Here is a 27,397-nt window from a genome sequence, read left to right on the forward strand (position 1 = left end):
AAATACAGAGTCAAAAACTATTTAAAAGATAATTTAAAAGATGATGTATATGTATATTTGGTTATGGCATGTGCCATTAAGAATTTATTATAAAATAAAATGTATTTTGTGTCAAATAGCGGTCTGTTGTCTAAATCATTTGAAAAATGTCTCCAATGCCATGCTCAAATATGCCTCCTTTTATTTCAGGTACAATCACACAATCCATATACACAAAGCACATCTTACAGGCATCAACACCATCAGATACGGCATCACAACTATATTAAATCAAAGTGTAACATTGCTAGCATTCACATTTCAAAGGATCACAAGTGTGATATATTCTCAATCTTGTTGTGTCTAACATTGCAACTGTACAGCCACTATGTTTACAGTCATGTTTGTTCTGGTATTCAAAAATACCCGCAGCCACATGCTAGATAGAAATGCAAGATGTCTTTCTGTTCAGGAGAAATGCACAGAGGAGTAAACAGTTGGCTCAGGCACTTGTTTTGGACAATCATTCTGCCGCCTTGAATTTTTCAATGCAACTTCTGCATACACCAACTGCATAAATAATGACAAGAAATCAATCATATTCAAAGGTCATGAATAGAGAATCTAATTTCCCTTGATCTTTTAAAATATAAGAGGTCATTGTACTATAAAAATATCCTGTAAGTTTCAGAACTGAAAACTTCCAGTCCAAAACCAGCTTTTATTGAAACCAAGCTCAGAAAACGACTCATTTCGGATTTTGTCTCATTATGACATTATAATGCGACGAAAGACCGCCTCTACAGAAGAAGATCAACGCCTACTTCTACGTCATTGCCTCTTTAGCCCCGCCCACCGATTCAAACATGTCATGTGCTAATAAATACGAGACGGACCCAAAAACAGGATTACTCCAGCAATAAAACCATAGACATGTCTCATTACCAACCTTGTGATCCTAATAGGGCTGCACGATATTGAAGAAAAATGCGATATGCGATAACTCATTAAATAATGCGATACGAAAATGCTTAAAGTGTGTAAAATTAACTTAAATGATCTATTATATAACCTACATACGTGTTTCACATTCTTTTTGTGACAAGAAAACATCCCTACAACTTCTGAAAGTGAACAGCAGTGTTTTACTGTAGCATAAGTAGTAAGTGTTATTTTTACATCAGTGTAAACCACGGGATTTAGGGGTTCAGGTTATCCTACATTAGGTTTATTTAACAACAAAAACTGAATAATCAAATGTAAAAATAAAACACGGCTTAGTTTTCACTATGAATTAAATATCTATACTGATTCTTATTAAAGCTACAAAAGTTATTCAACCTAGAGCAAAGATTTTCTCTTTGTCTTTTGTTCATGACCCCAGTTATTGCAAGCCGTTACGATAATCATATCGCGATATATACATTTGCGATATTTCAATAATTTCGACATATTGTGCAGCCCTAGATCCTAACGTTAAAGGGATAGTTCACCCAAAACTGAAAATTCGCCCATGATGGCGTAAATCGATGCATACGGCCGTCTGCTAGAAGCTAGTTATTTTAGTCGATAAAGTTTTAAATATGTATATTTTTCTTACACGAACGCATTGCTTCACTTCAGAAGGCCTTTATTAACCCCCGAAGAGCCTGTGTCGAGCACTTTTATCATGAATAGATGCGCTTTGATGGACTTCCAAAGACAGACACCCATTCACTCCCATTATAAGGCTTGGAAGAGCCAGGACATTTTTTAATATAACTCAGATTGTATTCATCTGAAAGAAGAATGTCATATACTGTACCCCTAGGATGGCTTCAGGGTGAGTCAATCATGGGCTAATTTTCATTTTTGGGTCAACTATCCCTTTAAGAAAGGACGTCAAATGGTGTCAGTAAGACTATTCAATTGTTCACTTCATTTTACTGTGGATTCATTTTTAAACAAGACACAGTTGCAGGCTTTTCAGAGAGACTGAAAATAACTGATGATGCAGTGCCAACTACATTGGATCCGACAGTAATGTCGAAAAACACAAGTGTGTGTTGCAGTGTTTTTACCGTGTGTCACTATTGCTTTGTCTGATACAGATCTTTTGATATGAGATCTTTTGTGTATTTATACTGTAGCGCCGCAGTCAAACTGAATAGTTGTGATATGCTATTCTATCCTTTTCATTTTATTTAAAAACACGACACTACACTTTATTTGCCACAACCAAGACTTATAAAAGCATATAATAAGCATGAATGTTTCACATTGTTGAAAAATGTTTAAACTATTAACAAAATATTTTTCAACATCGGAAGTTTTCGAGATGTAATGGCAGGGACGTTGAAAATTATTTTAATAAAAATGTTTTTTAATGTAAAAATCTTGATAACATTGGACCTCAGAGAACATTATTAAATAAAATAAAAAAAAATGATGTCCAAACCAGAAAGAACAGGAAACTGAGGTACTTACTTCCATTTTTGGTTTCACTCTAGCTGCAACTAGAAACAAAATAAAAATAAACACTAGGCAGATAAACAACAATACACGCACACACAGATAGATAGATAGATAGATAGATAGATAGATAGATAGATAGATAGATAGATAGATAGATAGATAGATGAGTTGATATGACACATCTGCAGAATAGAGAGTTGGCTCTTACAAGAAGTGTAGGAACGAGGCGGGACAGGGGGTGGTGGTGGATGATCCCGGGTCAGACTAATCCCAGAACAAGAGGAAAGCACATCAAGGCACTAAGGCACAGCAGAACTCTATGAGAGAGGTTTCTTCCCGATGAGTCTACTGATGTTGTCCAGAAATAAAGACATTAAATGGATTTGATTCAAAGGTTGATGATCCCATTCATACTTTCTCGTTTTATTTTTTAGCAATATCCTGTATGCGAATTTCAAAACAATAGCATGTCCAGAATACACATACCTGCAGTCACATTAACATATGTCATATGCCCACTGCTGGCAGAATTATCCCAAGGCCAGGTTATCATGCACTTGTATGGTCCAGCATCTGACTGCTTGATGTTGTGAATGTGGACTAACAGATGTGTGCTCATGGCTGTTGAGTTGTAATTAGACAGCTCGATTCTTTCGGAGGGAGTGAGGAGAGTAAATCCTGTGTTCTGAATTTCCTGGAAAACCCATCCTCCAGTCCAGCTAAACCCACAGTGTTGCACTTCACAGCTCATCTCGAGACTGCTTCCCTCTGGAACAAACTTGGAAGCACGACTTGCTCGAACAGATAAGCACAGTTCACATGCTGAAATCAGAGTATAACAAGCGAGTTGAGATTATAGTTACACAAAAGCACTTTTACTGTGTTCCGGTTGAAGGCTGCTATTAATGGGATAGTTTAAAAAAAATGAAAATTAATGAATTCTGTCATCATTAACTCACCCTTGTGAGATATTGCGAAGAATGTTTGTAGCCAAATAGTTGTCACCATTGACTTTAAGAGTATTTCCAGGTGGTGACGGCGGTGTCCTCGCAAAGAAACCGCAGTTGTAAATTTATGTTTCCATTTATGGGTAAATATGAACATCACCTTTGGGTCACATCCTATGGTCACATACAGCTTTTGTCCCCCCCACTTTTATAATGGCTGCTACGCCCCTGCCAGATAGATAAAATAAAAGGAAATAAGGTTTAGAGAAGTTTAGAGAAAACTGGTTTAGAGATAAGGCCAGATAAGGCAACCCCCCTTTCGTTGAATAGAAGCCATTTGAGGGTGGTCTCCCCCATCCCCCAGGTCACCTGGTCAAGAGAGGATAAAGGAAGGTGTGCTCCAGCTCTCTGGCCTCTTCTTTACTGGACAGGAATGGAATAGGTGGTCTCTCTCTCTCTCTCTCTCTCTCTCTCTCTCTCTCTCTCTCTCTCTCTCTCTCTCTCAGATACAAGCTGGGTAAGATTATTTGGTGTAACCAATGTATAACCATGCTCTAGATATTTGAATTGATTGTGGAATTGATCTCTGATATCTGAAATATTAAATTGTTACATGTGATTATTCTAACTAATTTTGACATTGTTCATTTAATGGTTAAAGGAATAGTCAAACATTCACTCACTTTTAGTGAGGCATAGATATTATTAAAACCTTTCATTAATGGAGTCAGATTAATTAACGAGTAAATACATATGATCAATGTATTACAAATTTAACCAACCAATACTTTGCATGAGTGAGGACAGAACACGTGATAACCTTCCCCGTGTATTGGCGAACCGGCAATTGGACCAATATATCGGGCCTTACAAAATGGTGACCTCGACGTGATCTCAAAACAGATCAAAACAGTTTCACGAGAAACGTCCTTTCCAGAAAGTATTTGGGATTCTAAAATCAGCACGAGGTTTGAACATCTTCTCTTTCTTCTGCCGCTATGGTAAGTAAACTTTTTCTGCCCTTTATAGAAGTGTTGAAGAAATGTTTGCATTGTTTACAGGTCGGAATTAAAACCCTTGTTTAGAAACGTAATGCGGCAGCCAGATGAAGAATGAAAAACCTTGTGTATTAGATTTTAAAGATCTCCTAGTTTTGCCTAAGCAACAGGAAACGAAACCTAAAGTGAGAATAACATCTTCCAAATAATTAATAACTCGATGAAGAGCTGAAAAAGTAAAGCCTAAAAGTTTTAAAATTAGCTGCATGTTTTCTCCATTGTTGTATTGGCTTTGTTTTAAACACTAGCAAAACATGATGAGAATGAGCAAACAACAGAAAGAAAAATCTAAGTTTGTAAACGATCGGAAAACACGTGATTTTATAAATAAAAAGGCAGATCGATGCATTGTTTATGAAAAGAAAATTTTGGGAAAACAGGATGATATGATTTACAGGCTAAAACTCAAATATCAAGGATAATGCTAAATGCTATTGGCATGCTATTTTCAAAACGCTCAAGGCTAATGCTAAATGCTATTGTCAATGCTAAGCCATGTCAAGGTTTAGCCCAAGGTTAATGCTAAATGCTAAAGCCATGCTGCGCCCAAGGCTAATGCTAAATGCTATTGTCCATGTTGCTTTCAAAACGCTCAAAGCTAATGCTAAATGCTAAAGCCATGCTGCGTCCAAAACCCTTAACCCTTTTGTGTCGCTGACTGGTAGGCCCAAAAGCCACATTGAAAACATTAATATCCTACTAAACCTAAACTAATCTTGACAAACTCTATATTGCATTTGAATGAATGAAGGTTTATTCGGTTACTAAAAACATAGGACAGAATATATGTACAGAAAATTCATTACAAACAAAAATAGTAACCGAAAAGGTGTAGGCTGAAGCCGTGGCTTATTATGCCTACCCTATTTACAAAACAACATCTACCCATCAAAATTTAAACACAAACAATATACATGCATAAACATATACATACATACACACATATATATACATATATACATATTCATTGCTCGTGTTGTTTCAATTTATGCACAACAATTATACATAAACTTATCTTAGACAATTTTTCTTAAGCATCCATATATTTGTCAAAAATTAAGATTTTAAGCTGTTTTTTAAAATAATGAATGGAATTGCTCCTCTTAAGATCATCGGTGAGACCATTCCACAAGTCGACCCCTTTTACCGAAATGGTGTTCATTTTAAAGTTTGTTCTGACCATTTGTTTTTTAAACATGTTCTCTCCTCTTAGGTTATATTTCTGTTCCCTATTTTCGGACAAACATAGTATATTTTCAGGCAATATTTTCCTATTGACTTTAAACATAAAGACAACAGTATTCAGACTGACTAGATCGGGAAATTTTAGTGCTTTGAATTTGCATAATATTGAGTTTGTCGGTTCATTATACGGTGAATGATTGACTATCCTTATGGCTTTTTTTTGTAAAATAAAAATAGGTTTTGTGTTTGTGGTGTAAGCATGCCCCCATATTTCAACACAGTAAGAAAAGTATGGAACAATAAGAGAACAATACAGAATATACAGAGAGGGCGTATTTAGAAAATACTTGGTTTTATGTAATATAGCTATTGTTTTGGACAGTTTTGATTGAACATGAGCGATGTGAGGTTTCCAGGATAATTTATGGTCTAATATTATTCCAAGAAATTTGTTTTCATACACCCTTTCTAGTACCACATCATCAATCTTTAAGATTATGCTGGTTTTAATTTGTCGATTACTGAATATAATATATTTGGTTTTACTTAGATTAAAAGATAGTTTATATCGGTCAAACCATTGCTTGATTCTGGATAGTTCTCTAGTCACATCAGTAATTAGTTGGTGAAGATTATCCCCAGATACATACAGTGTTGTGTCATCAGCAAACAGAACACATTTTAACAAATCGGATACCTTACAGATGTCATTAATATATAAAATAAACAACTTAGGTCCAATCAAAGAACCCTGGGGCACCCCACAAGTTACTTTACGCATTTCTGATTGATGATTATTAAAATGTACATACTGGTATATATTGTCAAGATAGCTTTCTAACCATGAATAAGCACGGCCTCTAAAACCATACTGCTCTAGTTTATTCATTAACAATTTATGATCTATGGTATCGAAGGCTTTTTTGAGGTCGACAAAAACACCCAAAGTAAGATGCTTTTTGTCTAATGCAGAAGCTATATAATCAACTAATTTAATAACTGCCATTGAAGTCGATCGACCGCTCCTGAATCCATATTGATCGTCACTTAATATCATGCATTTTTCTATGAAACTATCAAGCCTCTTAAGAAAAAGTTTTTCCAGTATTTTTGAAAATTGGGATAATAATGAAATTGGTCTATAATTTGAGTATACATGACTATCACCACTCTTATAAATTGGAATAATTTTTGCAGTTTTCATCTGATCTGGAAACACGCCAGAATTAAAAGACAAATTGAAGATATAAGTCAAGGGTTCTAATATTAAATGGATTATATTTTTAACTAGTTTCATATCAATATCTGTCCAATCGGTTGACCTTTTATTTTTAAAACCATTCACAATCTTCATTTTTGGTAATGTCAGACACATACATGGAGGAAGAGTTCCTACTGATATATTCACAACTCTTTATATTTTTACTTTTTGAATCAGTAACATTAACAAAATAATCATTGAATCATCTCCTTTGGATTTCTAATAAGGACTTCATTGTCATTTATGAAATAACTTGGACACTCTCATTTGTTATTTGTTTTTTTAATAATTTTGTTTAGTACTTTCCAAGTTCCTTGCATATTTTGCTTTTGTTGTTCTAAGAGGGTGTAAAAATATTGCTTTTTACTATTTCGGATAATACTTACCAATTTATTTTTATATTTTTTGTATTTTTCTTCTGAGTCCAGTTTTTAACAAATTTCGCATATAGTGTATTCTTCTTTTTGCATGCATTTTCAATGCCTTTAGTTATCCATGGCTTTTTTACTGATTTATTCTCTTGGTTATGAATCATCTTCATGGGGCAATTGATATTATACAACTCAATAAATCTATACAGGAAAGTATCATATGCCACATTTGCATCACTTTCTGCGTAAACATCACACCAGTTTTGATTACTAAGTTCCTTTTGGAATTCTTCGATATTTTTTGCCGTACAGCTTCTTATAAATTTATTAATGGTCTGGGATTTCTTTTTTCATGTAAAAAATGTGGAAATATTGCAAACACTGGCAAATGATCACTAACATCCCTAATAAATAAGCCCCCCAACAACTTTTTCCTCAAATCTGTTAGTAAAAATATGATCTATTAGTGTTGCTGTTTCTGTTGTAATTCTGCTTGGCTTATCAATGAGTGGACATAAATGATTGCTGTACATTATATTTATAAACTCAGAAGTACCTTTGAAGACACGTTGATTAAGTATATCAATGTTGAAGTCTCCACACAAAATTTGTAGGCTACTTTGTCAGTGGTCATGTTGTTAAGCAAATCTGCAATTTTTTCATTAAATGTTGACAGACTTGTTCCTGGTGGTCTGTACACACAGCTAATAATTATGTTTCTGAAGTGTTCTACTTCAATTTCCACTGTTACAAAGTCCAGAACATTGTCTATGCTGTATGAAACATTTTTTACAATTTTACTTCTTAATGATTGATCTATATACAAAGCAACTCCTCCGCCCTTTTTGTTGTTCCTATTGGTGGTATACAACTCATATCCCTCAAGACCCACGTCACCCACTTTACCATCATCAAGCCAAGTCTCTGATATTGCTATTATAGTACATTTTTTGAAAGACTTAAGAAATTCTTTGATAGCGGAGTAATTTTTACATAGACTTCTGCTATTGAAATGTATGACGGACAGAGCACCATACATTTCCACACTCTTGTTAAATTCTTGTACTGTGTAATACTTACAATTTATGTCAAGATTGTTATAATAATACATATCCGGATCAATTTCATTATCAAAATCATACCTCTTAAGTTCATCCCGGTCAGACATATGGTTATATTCCCCAATTTCTTCACATGTTCATCCATAACAATACAAGGTCTTTTATCCTGCTGAAGTGGACCATCACTTGTAGCTGTCCAATTCTTGCAGTTTTCTTATTATAGTTGGCCTGTTTTGATCTTCTCCATTTGGTCGGATGTACACCTTCCCATTCCTTGTCCATGTTGCTTGTATTTTGTCTTGCTTCCTGAGTATACGGCTCCATTTTGCTATCTCAGTCTGTCTGTTTGCTCTGGTCTGTCGCAGTAGCGCAATCTTGTGCTTTTGTGAAACGAACTGTACAACTATGGATGGCTTCTCTTTACGATTCTTGTTTGGGATTGCATAGCAGCTAGAGATATTACTATCATCCAGATCGATATGTTTGGTGCTTAGATACAGCAAAACCTGTTGTTCCAGTGTCTGCAATTCTTCTGGAGGAGCATCCTCACCTTCATTTGCTCCAGCTGCCACTCTAGCATAGCTGCGATGCTTTGTCTCTAGTCCAGTAATGATGACATCTTTACTCCAAGTTTGTTGTTCCAATACGTCAATCCTTTGTTCAAGTTCGTCAATCTTTTTGTCTCTCAGATTTACTATTTCTCTTAGGTTACGTATATCTCCTCCATGAGGGCCAGGATGCTTTGTTGTTGAGTAGCAACTTTGCTGATCTCATCTGCCATAAACTTTAAGGATGCCTTTATTTCTTCCATCTCGGCTGCTTTTCTTGTTGCCATTGACTTTTGTGCACAGATATATTCTCAAAGATCCAAAATATCTGGGTAGATTTGTTATACTGCTGAGATCACGATCACAATGTGCTTAATAGGCCTGTAGGCCTATGGTCCTTTGCTTCACTTACAATATAGGTTCCAATATCCAACTGTTTTTCAAAAATAATCCACAATACAGATCACCGTGTGTTGCTTCATTAACTCTGATACATTATTTCCAGTGGATTATGTCAAATCCAAGTGATTTAGGGTGGATTTAGGATGGATTGATTCATTTTTGGGTGAACTAACCCTTTAACAGTAACTGAATGTAGCTTGTTTAAAGCAGAGATCGGACCATTCCCTTTGAAAGGGCCATTCGAACCATGGTGGAGACACATTGTTAGTCTAAAACATGCATTTCAGCTTGAACCAAAAGATATTTGGCAAATTGTTATCAGCTCAATTCCAGATGTTCTGATCCATAAGATACCACAGGTTTTGATGACAGGCACCATTGTGCAGTCAATGCATCAAAATGAGCCTGAGAGCGAAATCTTGAATAGACTAAAACAATGCCTTCGCGAGCTGCGTGGTTGTAGTCCTGTTGGATGGGAATTGATTTTCAATCGGAAACAGAGTACTGACGAATCGTTTGAGACATATGCAGAAAATATGTTTGAACTTTTTGAGGAGTATTCTGGAATTGAAGGCGTTAACCACAACAATGTAATTCTCCTTGAATTCCTGCTTACAAATGCAGGGCCGCGTGTACAGCAATCACTCATGTGTGGTGCTTCTCCAGCACAAAATACATTCAAAGGTATTGTTAGCTGGGCAACAAGAATTGAGTCACGGAAACAAATGCATGGTGAAGTAGCTGTGTTAGAATGTCATGAAGATCCTCCATCTGCAGGAGAATTCAGAAAGCCACACTGTGGCAAACTGAACAGATTCTGTAATTCCTGTCACAAAACAGGCCATACAGAGGAAAATTGTTGGTCACTGGGCAGAGGCAGACCTCCACCCTATTTCATAAAACGCAGACAATCACAATCTAATGACACGAACCAGCACTCTGCAAGTAGCCAAAGCTCAAATGCATCTAAAACTCTTACCTAACAACTTTGGTCTCTCAAGGCCTTCAGCTATTAGCGTCATTTGCTAGTCGGGTAGCAGCCCAATAGCAAATAGCTTAATAGTTTAATATCTAAATTCATTGAACCTGTCTGCATTTTCAAAATTGAAATTGTGCTTAACACATCGTGCACATAGAACGCAATTTGGTCAGTTGTGCTACAGCATGCCATAGGCTAATTTAAAGTTTATTCTTTAAACACAGAATTACTTTACTGTAAGTGTAGTTGAAACACTTAAGCAAAGGTGATATAGATGTTGTATTCTATTGCTTTGCTGTTGGTGTATTTGGAACACTTAGGTAAAGGTTGTAGATGTTGTATTCTAGGCCATGTGTCCTGTGTAAACTGAATTAAACGCGTGTGTCTGTGCTGAATTTGGTGGCTATAATGTGATTCACAATGAATTTGAAAATCAGAAACAGCGAACGCATCTCATTAATCCTGAAACAAAAACCTTTTCATATTCAACGTTCCAGAGATACGTCAGAAAAACGTAGCAACTCAGAATTTTGAACAAAAATCATAAATTCTTACGTTTGATTTTATTCTGAACGACTCTTGAGACTTGTTTTTCCCAAATAAGATTACGTCAGGTTGCGTCAGAGATTAGCGATGGCTAATAACTGATATCAGGAAGTGTGCAGACTACTTGGATGAGAGGATGGGTTAGTTCGACTATAGGATCAGCAAGATGCTGGTTGATCAACCTAGCTTGAACGCTTCCGATGACTTCTGTTCTAATTTAATGTTACTCTAATGTTGTGCGTGAACAATCACGGGCCTGGCTAATCCAAAGCTATTAAAGAGAAGTAAAGTTGATCTACTGGCATCTTTAATGGTGGCCAAAACCTACTAAAGTAAAACGGTTAAATTAAGTTCCTGAAGGGCTTCCAAGGGGGCTACTGAATATATCTTTGATTGTTGCGCGTGGGAATTACAGCAAAATCCTAGATATTTAACCATTGACTCAGCTTCTGATCTTCGGGACTGACCACTTGTGTCGTGCATCCTTAGGAGAAGGACTGCAAAGCGATATAGTTTCCTTATCTATAGACGGAAAAATATAAAGTAAGAGTAAATAGAAGAATCAAACGTTATAATGGCCATTTAAAAAGACTAAATGAGAAGAAAAGGTATTTGAAACCTAGCAAAGGAAAAAAGAAAAACAGCGAATGTACATCTTATCAGCCCTGAGCCAAAAAGCCCTTTTATATTCAAATGTATTGACATGATAAATAGCAGAGACTTGACCATGTGTTTAGCATGTGCTGGCGGTTCATTGAGTGTTAACAACGACAGAGTCCCTCATTGGCTTTCAGCCTGACCTGTGTTGCACATACAATGCACTGGCCAGTACGGCTGCGACTACAGGGCCAAATCTAAAATAAATCGTCTTTTGAAAAACGAACACTTTAACAAATAAGCCGTTCCAGAGACTCTTCAGAGACCGAAACCAATATAATTTGACTTGTATTGTTAAAGAATATAATTATATTATAACTTGAATTATAATAAACATTATATTACACTCGCAGAGCAGGACAATAATTGGAGAAGTGTGACTTTTGTCATTAAAACTGAATTTCTGAAACAGAATTTCATTTGTGTGCTACCCAGTGCCAAAAAAAAAAAGGGGGGAGGGGTATGCCTTTATTTTTCACCGTTAGAAAACACGGCTAGAATTGTGGCACAGGTAATAGCAAACCAAATTGTGCAACAACTAAAATGTAATTTAATCAGAGAAGTAAATTTACGAGGAAGGTGAAATTAAGTAAATTTACGAGGAGGGTGTGAAAAAGCTAAACAGTAGACAGAACAGTTTTTTGCAGGTCGAAAAATATCTGCACGAACACAACACACTGAAACAACAGCAATAATTCAGACTTGGTCAATGAAACTCGGTTTCATGTGACATCTGGAATTAAAATTGCAACTGACATGATAATGGAACAAGTAAAAGAATTCCACACGTCTGAATTTAATGCTTTTGAAATATTGGAATTATCTGTGGTTCGCTCTCCTCTGTTTTCTGTCTCAGGCTTACTTCTGCAAATTCCTTGGAAGACAGATGCCAGGAGGGGCAGGAGCCCACCTGGAGCAAATCCAGGACAGCGGAATTGTTAGAACATAACCTGAGACTCGGGAGATGGGTGAAAAGATATTACAAAAGGCCTTTTCACACGTCACACTATTACATTACTGCATAAATATGGCCCCCCAGTTTAGAACTGGATCGAAATTTGCAACACAATTGTTATAGATTAGATTCCACCCATCTCCTAGACATGAACACCGAACACACCCCTCCATCACTATACCCTCATAAAATCATCACCTGGAGTAGATAGAGTCTATCCAAGTGTTCAGCCTAACAGATAGCTTCACACACATGGGATGGTAAAGCTGATCTCATGATCGTGGTCTAACAGAGACACAGAGAATAGCATACGCTATTCACAACAAACTGCCAACTAATGTAACACACATGGACAACTGAATGGCTACAGTCACAAATCAAGGCAAATTCTAAGGCAGACCTGCCATTCAATTTCAAACTCTGTGATTGTTGGTGGGAGTTGGAAGGTCAGAAGGCACCTGATTTCTCAACCTACCTACCAATAACAGAAACATAATTAAAATGGATAATTACAAAGGAAAACAAAAGCAGGTCCCAGGCACTCAGTACTCAGTACTGAGTGCCTGGGACCTGCTTTTGTTTTCCTTTGGATTTTTTTCCCTACCCCAAGAGCACCTATCTAAAACTCTTCTGACTCTACCTGAGCGCCTGGTTGAACCTCTCACAGTGGATAATTACAAAATTTACAATTCAACTCTGTCATCGACTGTGACTTAGCCAGATCAACACACACACACACACACACACACACACACACACACACACACACACACTGTCACAGAAACAGATAAACACACACACACACACACACACACACACACACACACACACACACACACACACACACACTCTCTCACACAGACAAAAACACACTCTGACATTCTAAAAAACACTCACACAAACACACAAAACCATTGATCATACCATTTATTTGATTATTTGGTTTACACCAACCTCTTACTGCATTTCTGAAACTTATTTTGCTTTCTGCATTTCTGAAACTTATTTTTATTTTAATTTCTGAAACTTATTTTGATTTTTGCATTTCCTTGTAGTTCAGAAAAACATTTCTGAAACTTATTTTGATTTTAATTTCTGAAACTTATTTTGATTTCCTTTGAGTAATTCAGACAAACATTTCTGAAACTTATTTTGATTTCTGCTTATTTGTATTTTGTCCATTTTACTTGCAACAGTGTATTTGGACATCAATTCAACTGAATCTCTATGTTTGGTTACACCAAAATTTTGCTGACACTCTTCATGAAATGTTGTTTTAACCCAGCACTGGTTGTTTTGTTAGAATGCCATTTATTTAAATGTTTCTAGAAACAGGGTAAGGGCTTGTAAGGCTTGTAAGGACTTGATCCTATAGGATCTTCCTTTGTCCTTCCTTGACCCTCTATAGGAGTACTATTGGCGTGGTAATTAAAAATCAGGTAATTAATGAGACCAAATGGACCACTCACATTTGCTAACATGAACATGGTATGCTTTATTGACATGATTTTGCTTTATTGCATTATGCGTTCCTATGCATTTCCTTATGACTGTAAGTTCATATGTGCTCAATCGTGAAGCGGACATTTAATATGCTTTTCAGGTGTCTCACACAAAGCAGTGTGGATCAAAGGAGAACCCCTTCATCCACTGAGGTCTGCCCAGACCACCGTACCGCTGGAGGTGACAGTGTTGGTCAAGAAGGGTCAGATCATCATCGTGGAGAAGGTGCCAGGGAAGCGGAAGTTTCTCCATGAAGGAATGACACGTCAACTGAACAAGTCACAAAAGGTCCAGATTGACTCTATGAACTTTGCTCACGTCACAGGAGTACAGGAAGAGAACCTGAACGCATTCATCCACCTGCTGGACTCAAGCTATACACCTGGTGGGAACAGGTGTTCTGCAGGTGAACACAGCCCACTGAGCTTCTACAGATGCCGACGTTGCAAAGACAATTTTTGTGCTACATCTTCAAGGATTATAACAAACGTCTTACTGTGACCCCGTAAGTGTTCATCAGAATGTGACCCATGGGATCAAGGAGGGAAATCTGTAAGACTGAAAATACTGGTCGAGGCCCGATCTATGGACCTCCCCCATGCGGCCTCACTTCCTCTCGGAAAACAACCAGGAACTCCCACAAGAACATGGTTTAATGTGAATATTTAACATTGACTGTTATGTTTTTGGTGTCATTTGAAATGTCTCAAAGTGAGTGGTACAGATATCTCATATCCAGATAGATAAAATAAAAGGAAATAAGGTTTAGAGAAGTTTAGAGAAAACTGGTTTAGAGATAAGGCCAGATAAGGCAACCCCCCTATCGTTGAATAGAAGCCATTTGAGGGTGGTCTCCCCCATCCCCCAGGTCACCTGGTCAAGAGAGGATAAAGGAAGGTGTGCTCCAGCTCTCTGGCCTCTTCTTTACTGGACAGGAATGGAATAGGTGGTCTCTCTCTCTCTCTCTCTCTCTCTCTCTCTCTCTCTCTCTCTCTCTCTCTCTCTCTCTCTCTCTCTCTCTCTCTCTCTCTCTCTCTCTCTCTCTCTCTCTCTCTCTCTCTCTCTCTCTCTCTCTCAGATACAAGCTGGGTAAGATTATTTGGTGTAACCAATGTATAACCATGCTCTAGATATTTGAATTGATTGTGGAATTGATCTCTGATATCTGAAATATTAAATTGTTACATGTGATTTTTCTAACGGATTTTGACATTGTTCATTTAATGGTTAAAGGAATAGTCAAACATTCATAGATATTATTATATTATTAAAAACCTTTCATTTATGGAGTCAGATGAATTAACGAGTAAATACATATGATCAATGTATTACAAATTTAACCAACCAATACTTTGCATGAGTGAGGACAGAACAAGTGATAACCTTCCCCGTGTATTGGCGAACCGGCAATTGGACCAATATATCGGGCCTTACAAGGGCAATATATAACGGCACAAATCATAGCACATATCAGTGTGCAGCGTGTACATAAACACAGCGTCAGTGGCGTAGCGACATCAACTGTGAATACGTAGTTAAATCAGCATGGCCAGTTGCACTGAAGGATACAGGGCAGCCTGACAACATAAGCTGTAAGCACATCAATATGTAATGTTACGTAGGCCCAGCGTCAACAACATAAGCGGTAACGACTGCGCAACCCCGTAGTCAAGACTGACTAGAAGGGGGGTAAACACTCACCGGATTGCGGCTGTGCACTTTCCATTGTCAGAGCGGGGCGTCTAGAGACTCATAGCATCCGCACTTCCCTTTTAGACACGGAGCCATGGCTTTTGCCTCGTCTCTCTAAACGTGCGTCTTGCGCACGACTACCATAGGACGTCGTGGAAGATGGAGTCTTTTTTGAAGTAGCCTGGCTGAGATACCGGGCTAAAGTATCCTTTTCAACAGAGCCTATTGCGTCGAGTCCTTCTAAAGAGCTCGCGAAAAGGACCGGAGTGGCGACGGGCAGCGTCAACTCGTCCTAGGGTGGGAGAGGGCCCACCAGCGGCCTGCTGGCGGCAGTGGGCCTCATCCCCGCTGATGCCCGGGTTTATTCCCCTGAGGGCGTGCACTGTCCGGCACATGCCTGTCGTCCGTGAGTCCGGCCTCGGTTGATCCTTGTTAGGGTAGAGTGAGTCAATAGGACCCGTACATATCTGGCATGTAAGTTAGCAGCCATCGGATGCGGGGAGGAAACATGGTGAGTAACCTCTATTGCAACTTCCACGATGACTTCAGATAAGACTTCTAGCGTGAAGAAAGAGAGTCTGACGTAATTGTCGCACCCATGCTATTTATACTTCCCGCGGACCGGTCAGCATTTGCATGTTCGCGTCAATTGGCCAGCTGTCTCCAGCTGGGGTTAGCCTATAAGATTTCAGTGAAAATGGAGAAGGAAGGAGTTCCCATATACATCAGTGACGTAATGTCGAAGTGACCGCCTTGAAAGGGAACCGGAATCGGCGCATCTCTATAATCTTTCTGATTGACTGGTATCAAACATTATCACATTATCTGATGTTCACCTAGATGTTTTATTTATTTCTACATTTGCCGTAGTATTGTCGATGGGTTCAGTAACACATCCTGCAAAAGGGGGGCCTTGGCCAGAACCTAGTGGTATTTGGGGGGCCTTGTCATGGAAAAGTTTGGGAACCCCTGATTTAGAGGACATGTTTTTTTTTTTTTTTTTTTGCCATGTTGTGTGGAGCAGGTCTTAATTCTTTTGCTACTGTGGTTTGAGCTGAGTTGAGTTTTAAATTAACTTAGTCCTGCAAATGTGCCCAAGTCTAAATTGTGCATACCCAGGCAAACACATGTGCATATGCATACGTACACAAACAGATGAATACACACACACTCTCGACACCTGGATTTGTTATTATGTGGATCACGTTTTTTGTTTGTTTGTTTTTGTTGCCAAATTGGTTTGGAACAGTTGTTGAATAAACAATTGAACTGAACAATTATGCTTGCCTATCTGTTCGACTTACAGTTTTATTGATCGCTGAGATAGCATTGATGAAGTTGGTTCAATATAAAAATGTAATTTTAAAAAATAGCTTAGATGTAGTGAACTACTTTTGCCATGTTCCTGTAGCTTAGCTTGCTACATTTTCCAGGGTGGTAGCTTCAGTGTAGTGAAGCTTCATTTAATGTAGAGTAACTAATAGCTTAGCTCACTACATTTTCCAAGTAGCTTGCCCAACACTGTTCAATTGTGCCCCACAACTGTTTGGTTACCCATATTCTTTAAAATATCTTCTTTTGTGTTCAACAGAGCAAGAAACTCATTCAGGTCTAAAACAACACGAGGGTGAGTAAATGTTGACAGAATTTTCATTTTTGGGTGAAAAACATTAAAAAGAAAAGTTTGAGAAGGGCATGTTTACACTACTAAAACATTATTATTTTTTTACAGTTTTAAGTAGCCTACTTTTGAACGTACCGCAATTTTAACTATGAATTTGAGAAGTGGCTTACCTTTTAACATACACAAAAATGCCAGGAACGTCAAGGAACACCTGTAAGCGCTTTTCATCATTTACAATTTTTCCACACTATCTGACGACTGTCTTCGCAGTTCGGATGATTCTTCTGTCGCGTCTCCGCAGTATAGGCTTCCTACAACGACAAAAGTTACTTTCTAAACTCTTTCTAGCTCTGTAAACACCTACTCTCTTTATTCACTTCAGGGAAATGTACTCTTTCAGTTTAATTATGCTTGGCAGCTTCAGCCGAATTGTTAATGTAGCCTACACTTTAAGGAAGGAAAGGCAAGTTTGCCACATGCTAGATCATATCCTTCCTGTTGGAACTGGACTGAAACTAGGGCTAACCAGAGAATGTCTAATAAGACGAGAAGTTTCACTCTCAGTAAACTTCCGGCATCTGAACTGGTTGCAGTTCCACTCTGATTCCATATGAGGGCGCTCACAGGACGAGTGCAGAATGAATGAGGTCTATGGCGCTATACACATCAAAATCCACTTTTCTCAGGATATAATTTTTTGTCTAGTAATTTGAATGTTGTATTCGAAAGGAGATACAAAGAAATTACACATTGCTGGGTTTTAGATTTTTTAGAGTCACTTATTTGCTTTAAAAAGTCTTTTAAAGTGTCAATGACGTCATACACATCGTACGACCAGAGATACTGCTTTACGGCAATCCTTCAGTCACTTTGGTGCTTTCGCGCTCTGCACTTTCTTTTCACTCGAGGCATCGACAACACAGCTGACACAGGTAAATACACATGCTAGAAGAGTTTTTGTTTTGTTTGTTTCTGGTCTCGCTTTGGATGCCACGATGCCATCAAGCGGTATCTCTGGTCGTAATCAGTCCTTCACTGACCAATCAGCGTTCATTAGCAGAATGCTAGCGTGTTATGGGCAACAACAACTCAACCTGTAAGAAATCAAAAGGAACTAAGTACTCGTTCATTCAACTTTCGACCTATAACCCATGTTGAACTTGCAAAACCTACAATCAAATCTGAGATTTCTCAACGGCAATCGGGTGAAAGAGACAAATTTAGCCGTCTAGCCCCATAGACTCCCATTCATTTTGCACTCATGGCGATCGGGGCAGTGGAACTCTGGTGGAACTACAACCAAAAGGGAGTGGCCAGGCTCTCCGTAGACGGGCTCTGGGCTAACGTTACGTCTACATTAATCCGGATACATTTGAAAACGGCGTTTTCGTTTAGAAACGTTCTCCGTCCACACTAGCGTTTTCAGATTCAGATGTAAAAATAAATAATGAAGTTATCGCGCAATTCGCCTTTAGCTAAGCCACACCCTAGAATGTAGATTGACCAATCACAGCGCAGCCAAGAACGAGCTCCCACAGAGGTCCGACACTTTTTCACAGCGCTCCATTGACTTTAACGCGGGCGTCTCATATTTTTTGGTCTCGGCAGGCTATTACTGTCGTAGTTTTATCAAAAATATGGTTAAACGTTGTGCCTGGGGCATTTGTAACACAGATATGCGTTTCCCAGAGAGGTTGGAGGGGGGTGTCCGTTTTTTTCCCTTCCCAAAACCGAAGTCAAATCCTGACAAGTGTCGTCTTAAACTGCGTGGACGTCCTCACAGTCAGCTAAACCCCTCAAGGATCAACAAGCACACTTTTGTGTGCTCTAAGGTAAATTTTGCTTTTAACCTTACTGTGAAGTTATACTAGTTAGACAGTTTAATGAAATTAATGAAAAATCAAGGTGCTAGCAAGCAAGCTTAGCGATAGTTTAGTTATCACGCAAGTCAGGATTGTATGTTTTGACTAGCGGCTGGATTTTAGCTAACTTTGTTATTCAAGATACAAACACCTAACGTTAATGTTAGGTGTTTGTATCTTGAATAACAAAGTATCTTGAATAACAAAGTTAGCTAAAACAAACAGCATAAAACTGTCTAACTAGTATAACTTCACAGTAAGGTTAAAAGCAAAATTTACCTTAGAGCACACAAATGTGTGCTTGTTGATCCTTGAGGGGTTTAGCTGACTGTGAGGACGTCCACGCAGTTTAAGACGACACTTGTCAGGATTTGACTTCGGTTTTGGGAAGGTAAAAAAACAGACACCCCTGTCCAACCTCTCTGGGAAACGCGTATCTGTGTTACAAATGCCCCAGGCACAACGTTTAACCATATTTTTGATAAAACTACGACAGTAATAGCCTGCCGAGACCAAAAAATATGAGACGCCTGCGTTAAAGTCAATGGAGCGCTGTGAAAAAGTGTCGGACCTCTGTGGGAGCTCGTTCTTGGCTGCGCTGTGATTGGTCAATCTACATTCTAGGGTGTGGCTTAGCTAAAGGCGAATTCTTCTGACAGGATCATTTTATTTAGTAAAATATCTCACCATTCACTGATGCGGTCCATGCCGCACGCATCACCTTATGTTTGGTCTAAAACGCAACTGCTCTTATGTATTGCCGCAGGACAGCAAATGTAAATTCTGTCATCTTTGCAGGACTGTGATATGAAGAGTGTGCAATGTATAATATTTTTAGCAACAGTGTGAAAGTGAATAGCACATAACAGGCACAATACTGGTATAAACATGAATATCTATTGGTACTATTGGGCTGCAGTCTCCCCCCACACAACGACGGCAAGATGCTAACGTGCTACATCAACAGGTGCTGTTTCTCTAGCCACATGCGCTGTCTCCAGTGCCCTGAAAATTGATCTTCCACCTGCTTTTAAAGGAGATGGGACTGAATCATTCACAAGTTGGTCTCGATGTTTTTAAGTGGCAGTGCAGGCTATGAGTTCAACTGATACAGATCTGCATACGGTGATGGCTTCCGTCCTCCCTAACGTTACTCACCTAGCAGATGCTGCATTTCTGTATTGGGACAGGACAGCCTTCCTTCTTCGATCCAGAAGGACTATGATTCAGTAAAGGAGAAACTCAGGGACGTTTTTGGACCAATATACTCCCTGCCATTCTTCCAGACACATGTGAATGCTCGACCTCGTCGACCAGGTGAAAGTTTGGATGTGTACAGTCAGTGCAGACATCACTCGTCTTGTATTAGAAGCCTTTCCCAACTATGACCACAATGCACTAGAGGGTGAAAAATTGCGCCGCTTTGTTGCTGGCTTGGACCCAAATCTTCAGTCAAAAGTCCATGAGATGGGTGAGGAGGATCTTGAGGACGCCCTGCGTATCGCCAGCCGCTGTGAGAGGGCACGTGCAGCGCTCCAACTGACAACTGTAGGGACTCCACACACTCAATCTTCAGAGCAGGTAGCTATGGTTCGTCCTAAACCTACTGATGATAAGCTTCCATTAGCTGCTGTTGAGGGGCAAACATCAGCTACTGTCTCACTGCCCCAGAGGGATTCCCCCAAAGTTAAAGGGATAGTTCGCCCAAAAATGATATTTAACCCATGATTTACTCACCCTCAAGCCGTTCGAGATGCATATGTCAATCTTTTTTCAGACGAACACATTTTCAGTGATTTTAGAAAATGTCTTAGATCTTTCAGTAGTTATAATGTGAAGTAATGGGGTCCACCTCCTTCAAGTCCCAACAATGTGCATGCATCCTTCACAAAAGTAATCCATCCGGCTCCAGGGGGATAAACGAAGGCCTTCTGAGGGTAATCCGTGCGGTTTTGTCGTAAAAATATCCATATTTAAAACTTTATAAACGAAAATAACTGGCTTCCGGTAGCGGTCGACGCGCGTTCACGGAGATGGATGCTGGCGTATGAGGTAGGACGTAGCGTAGGAAGCGTTGTGACGTAGAACGAACGTAGAGTTTTGTTTTGCTCTGCTCTCTGGCTGCGCTGTCACGTTCGTTCTACATCACGACGCTTCCTACGCTACGTCCTACGTCAGCATCCATCTCCGTGAACGCGCGTCGACCGCTACCGGAAGCCAGTTATTTTCGTTTATAAAGTTTTAAATATGGATATTTTTACGACAAAACCGCACGGATTACCCTCAGAAGGCCTTCGTGAGGTGGACCCCATAGGTTCACATTATAACCACTGAAAGATCTAAGACATTTTCTAAAATAACTGAAAATGTGTTCGTCTGAAAAAAGATTGACATATGCATCTCGAACGGCTTGAGGGTGAGTAAATCATGGGTTAAATATAATTTTTGGGTGAACTATCCCTTTAATGCCTGACAAGAATGACTCACACTCTGATGATTCTGTCTCTTCTACAATCTTGGCTATTGTTGAGGGCATTGAAGTGTGCACTTTAATTGACTCTGGTTCTACTGTTTCCATTGTGAGCGAAGATTTTCGTAACTCTCACCCAGCATTGAAAAAACGCCCCATGACACCCTCCTCTCTGCCAGCTCGCTCAGTCGATGGACAGTGCCTGGACATTTTAGGCAAGTTAACCCCTTAAGCACTGAGGGCATTTTTAGAGTTGTTTTGTCTGAGTGACACACACAAAACTAAAGACTCATAACTCCAAAACTATAACAAGGAGAGTCAAAAGGTAGGTATCGTTTGATAGAAATTTTTTTAAATTTTTTGAAAATATAAATTACTTTACATTTGGACATTCTCCTGCCGAGAAACTGCTGATAAATACAAAAAAATATATATATAATTTTTATTATGATTTTGCATCTCTCTCTTGTCTACTGCTGACTTTATTGAACAGGTATATTAGCACAATGGAGTAAAAAAAAATTACTTTCCAAATATATATATATATATTTATATATATTTAAATTATTCACTAACCCTGGTTTCACAGAAAAGGCTTAAGATAGTCCCAGACTAAAATGCATGTTTGAGCTGTTTTAACTGAAATAACTTGCACTGGCGTATCTTAAAATATTTCAGTGCTATTGTTTTATCTCTGAATGCTGTAATGTTTTTTTTCCAAATCACATTTAAAAAAGCTACTTAACGCCTGTTTCACACATACTCTGTTTGCTGTACGTATGCTGCATTGTAAATGAAAAGGAGTGCCATCCATGATGGTGTTGTTAAGGTAAGGTGTAGTTTTCCTAGCTTTGCCCTGGGCAAAAAGCCGTATGTTGACTGTGAAATACAGTCCGCATCCGCTTGCAGTGTGAAAGCAAGGCTTAATCCTGGCTTAATCTAAGCACTGTCTGTGAAACCAGGCCAGAAAGCAGAGACACATCAACATGGTTTGTGGACTTGTGGATGTAATAACGTTATTCAATGTAATGTAATGTAATGGTGTAATGTAAATGCACCGTTATTCAACCATGGCTGGCAGAATAATGTTTTGAAGGACTTTTTTTTTTTTTTTTTTTTTTTTTGGGGAAATTGTGTTATTTACAAATATGTGTCTCTTCTCATTCCTCATGAATCAGTTGTTAGTTTTCAGCAGTACTTATTGGTGAGGGCATTAGACTGCAGAGAGCGAGTTAAATATTCTTGTACAATAGTAAGAACATTCACATAAAATGTGATGGCATATATGTTTGTACTGCCATAATTTATTGCTTTTAAAAGTTGTTGATGTTACGTTAAAAAAAATACAGAGTCAAAAACTATTTAAAAGATAATTTAAAAGATGATGTATATGTATATTTGGTTATGGCATGTGCCATTAAGAATTTATTATAAAATAAAATGTATTTTGTGTCAAATAGCGGTCTGTTGTCTAAATCATTTGAAAAATGTCTCCAATGCCATGCTCAAATATGCCTCCTTTTATTTCAGGTACAATCACACAATCCATATACACAAAGCACATCTTACAGGCATCAACACCATCAGATACGGCATTACAACTATATTAAATCAAAGTGTAACATTGCTAGCATTCACATTTCAAAGGATCACAAGTGTGATATATTCTCAATCTTGTTGTGTCTAACATTGCAACTGTACAGCCACTATGTTTACAGTCATGTTTGTTCTGGTATTCAAAAATACCCGCAGCCACATGCTAGATAGAAATGCAAGATGTCTTTCTGTTCAGGAGAAATGCACAGAGGAGTAAACAGTTGGCTCAGGCACTTGTTTTGGACAATCATTCTGCCGCCTTGAATTTTTCAATGCAACTTCTGCATACACCAACTGCATAAATAATGACAAGAAATCAATCATATTCAAAGGTCATGAAAAGAGAAATCTAATTTCCCTTGATCTTTTGACATATAAGAGGTCATTGTACTATAAAAATATCCTGTAAGTTTCAGAACTGAAAACTTCCAGTCCAAAACCAGCTTTTATTGAAATCAAGTTCAGAAAACGATTCGTTTCGGATTTTGTCACATTATGACATTATAATGTGACGAAAGACCGCCTCTACAGAAGAAGATCAACGCCTACTTCTACATCATTGCCTCTTTAGCCCCGCCCACCGATTCAAACATGTCATGTGCTAATAAATACGAGACGGACCCAAAAACAGGATTACTCCAGCAATAAAACCATAGACATGTCTCATTACCAACCTTGTGATCCTAATAGGGCTGCACGATATTTAAGAAAAATGCGATATGCGGTAACTCATTAAATAATGCGATATGCAATACGATAATGCTTAAAGTGTGTAAAATAAACTTAAATTATCTATTATATAAACTACATACGTGTTTCACATTCTTTTTGTGACAAGAAAATATCCCTACAACTTCTGAAAGTGAACAGCAGTGTTTTACTGTAGCATAAGAAGTGTTATTTTAACATCAGTGTAAACCAGAAGGTTTAGGGTTTCAGGAAGGCCTACATTAGGTTTATTTAACAACAGAAACTGAATAATCAAATGTAAAAATAAAACACGGCTTAGTTTTCACTCTATGAATTAAATATCTATACTGATTCTTATTAAAGCTACAAAAGTTATTCAGCCAAGATCAGTGAGTGATTTTCTCTTTGTCTTTTGTTCATGACCCTAGTTATTGCAAGCCGTTACGATAAGCATATCGTGATGTATACATTTGCGATATTTCGATAATTTCGACATATTGTGCAGCCCTCCTAACATTAAAGGGATAGTTCACCCAAAAATGAAAATTAGCCCATGATGGCGTAAATCGATGCATACGGCCGTCTGCAAGAAGCTAGTTATTTTAGTCGATAAAGTTTTAAATATGTATATTTTTCTTACACGAACGCATTGCTTCACTTCAGAAGGCCTTTATTAACCCCCGGAGAGCCTGTGTTGAGCATTTTTATCATGAATAGATGCGCTTTGATGGACTTCCAAAGACAGATTGTATTCGTCTGAAAGAAGAATGTCATATACTGGACACCAAGGATGGCTTCAGGGTGAGTCAATCATGGGCTAATTTTCATTTTTGGGTCAACTATCCCTTTAAGAAAGGGCGTCAAATGGCGTCAGTAAGACTATTCAATTGTTCACTTGATTTTACTGTGGATTCATTTTTAAATGAGACACAGTTGCAGGCTTTTCAGAGAGACAGTGTTGCAGTGTTTTTACCATGTGTCACTATTGCTTTGTCTGATACAGATCTTTTGATATAAGATCTTTTGAGTATTTATACTGTAGCGCCGCAGTCAAACTGAATAGTTGTGATATGCTATTCTATCCTTTTCATTTTATTTAAAAACACGACACTACACTTTATTTGCCACAACCAAGACTTATAAAGCATATGTAATAAGCATGAATGTTTCACATTGTTGGAAAATGTTTAAACTATTAACAAAATATTTTTCAACATCGGAAGTTTTCGAGATGCAATGGCAGGGACGTTGAAAATTATTTTAATAAAAATGTTTTTTTAATGTAAACATCTTGATAACATTGGACTTCAGAGAACATTATTAAATAAAACAAATAAAAAAAAAATGATGTCCATGACTGCTTTAAATGACCAAGAAAGCACAAGAAACTGAGGTACTTACTTCCTTCTTTGGTTTCACTCTAGCTGCAACTAGAAAAAAAAAGTCATTTAAACACTATATAAACAACAATACACACACACACACACACATAGATAGATAGATAGATAGATAGATAGACAGACAGACAGACATTCAGAATAGAGAGTTGGCTCTTACAGGAAGTGTAGGAGCGAGGCGGGACAGGGGGTGGTGGTGGATGATCCCGGGTCAGGCACCAAACTAATCCCAGAACAAGAGGAAAGCACATCGAGGCACTAAGGCACAGCAGAACTCTATGAGAGAGGTTTCTTCCCGATGAGTCTACTGATGCTGTCCAGAAATAAAGACATTAATATTGGATTTGATTCAGCTAAAGGTTGATGATCCCATTCATACTTTCTCATTTATTTATTTAGCAATATCCTGTATGCAAATTTCAAAACAATAGCATGTCCAGAATACACATACCTGCAGTCACATTAACATATGTCATATGCCCACTGCTGGTAATATTATCCTGAGGCCAGGTTATCATGCACTTGTATAGTCCAGCATCTGACTGGTTGATGTTGTGAATGTGGACTAACAGATGTGTGCTCTTGGCTGTTGAGCTGTAATTAGACAGCTTGATTCTTTCGGAGGGAGTGAGGAGAGTAAATCCTGCGGCTTGAATTTCCTGGAAAACCCATCCTCCAGTCCAGCTAACCCCACAGTGTTGCACTTCACAGCTCATCTCGAGACTGCTTCCCTCTGGAACAAACTTGGAAGCACGACTTGCTCGAACAGATAAGCACAGTTCACATGCTGAAATCAGAGTATAACAAGCGAGTTGAGTTTTTAGTTACACAAAAGCACTTTTACTGTGTTACGATTGTAGGCTAGGGCTGTAGTCAAGACCACCTTTGTCGAGTCCAAGACAAGTCCAAGACCAGGACTAGTCGAGTCCAAGACAAGACCGAGTCCAAAAAGGTTCGAGTCCGAGTCCAGTACAGGAAAAAAAAAGTCTTATGCATGACATTATCAAGACAATCATTTTGGGCTATTATTTGTTGATCTAAAATCAAAAACAGTGTCAAAGAGCCGACTCTATTTAAAAAAATATAGCCTATAGAAATTAAATCATTATGTAATAATGAAATAATGAATGATTTTAATTTTATTTAAAATAATTGACTAATTCAAAGAACAACAAAAAAATAACTAGATGTCATTCATTCCCACTGTACCTAGTAGAACACTTAAGTAAATGTCCCATTGAAATTAATGGGATTTTATGGATTTAGGTGAAGAAAGTGTACACATAATACATTTTGGTCTGTACCATGAAGAGAAAACTGATTCAACTATATAAACTATATATTTTCTGAAAGCGTAGACTCTCAGGATGTGATCTAACATGGCATGAAACATGTCCCACCCACCTCATTAGTATACTGCCCAAGCATAACACATTGGGTATTGGTAAATCGGGTATATGGCTGATACCTAAAAAAAGTAGTAGTATGTGCATGTCTGTCTGTGTGTGTGTGTATGTGTGTGTGTCTGTGTGTGTGTGTGTCTGTGCGTGTATGTATGCGTGCGTACATGTGTGTGCGCGTGTGTGTTTGTGTGTGTGTGTCTGTGCGTGTGGATGTCAGTGTGTGTGCATGCTTGCGTTTGTTTGTATTCCTGCATGTGTGTGTGTGACAGTATCATCCTAAACCAGCAACCCTTCGCTCAACAGCACCATCTACAGGCCGATGAGTGTACAGTCACTAAATGTGCACATAAATGAATTTATTTTATACCCCCCCATGGATGAAATTCTACGAAACTTAGCATACCCCCAGAGGATGTCAAGTTAATCATACACATGAAATATGGTGCAGTTCTGAACATCTCAACTGAAGATAGGGGCGATTAAAGCAGAATAATATTGCATTTTCATTTTTTATGGGAGGGGCGCAAATCACAAATGAGTGATTATGGGCTAGGTTGATGTGGGCCCTTAAGAGCAACATACCATAAAAATTTCTTCATCCTCGGTGCCACGGTTCAGGTAGTTATTTAGGAAAAACTGCATTTTTTGGGTTTGGGGGAGGGGGGGGGCAGTGCGGGGGGGGGGGGGGGGGGGAGTATCCCGGGGACCAAACGAAATTTTTCCGTAAAAGTCTAGTGGGGCTACTTGCCCACCAAAT

General features: G+C 38.4%; 1 protein-coding gene across 5 annotated transcripts in view; it reads right to left on the reverse strand.

The window, feature by feature from the left end:
- Positions 1-351: 351 nt before the first annotated feature.
- Positions 352-27,397, reverse strand: part of LOC307166984 (uncharacterized protein) — a 42,929-nt gene continuing 15,883 nt past the window's right edge. For 3 of the 5 annotated variants that reach the window (XM_079885831.1, XM_079885830.1, XM_079885834.1), the window contains 4 exons: positions 25,689-26,024; positions 25,398-25,550; positions 25,242-25,270; positions 22,679-23,444 (listed from right to left, as the gene is read on the reverse strand). In XM_079885831.1, coding sequence (XP_079741957.1) covers positions 23,343-23,444; positions 25,242-25,270; positions 25,398-25,550; positions 25,689-26,024 — 620 coding nt within the window. In that variant the 3' untranslated portion in view covers positions 22,679-23,342. Of the gene's footprint in view, positions 550-2,445; positions 2,475-22,678; positions 23,445-25,241; positions 25,271-25,397; positions 25,551-25,688; positions 26,105-27,397 lie in introns of those variants that run through there. The other 2 variants (XM_079885832.1, XM_079885833.1) reach the window with 2 other exon arrangements.

The sequence above is a fragment of the Squalius cephalus genome (assembly GCF_949319135.1).
Source record: "Squalius cephalus genome assembly, chromosome: 11".
NCBI classification, from domain to species: Eukaryota; Metazoa; Chordata; class Actinopteri; order Cypriniformes; family Leuciscidae; genus Squalius; species Squalius cephalus.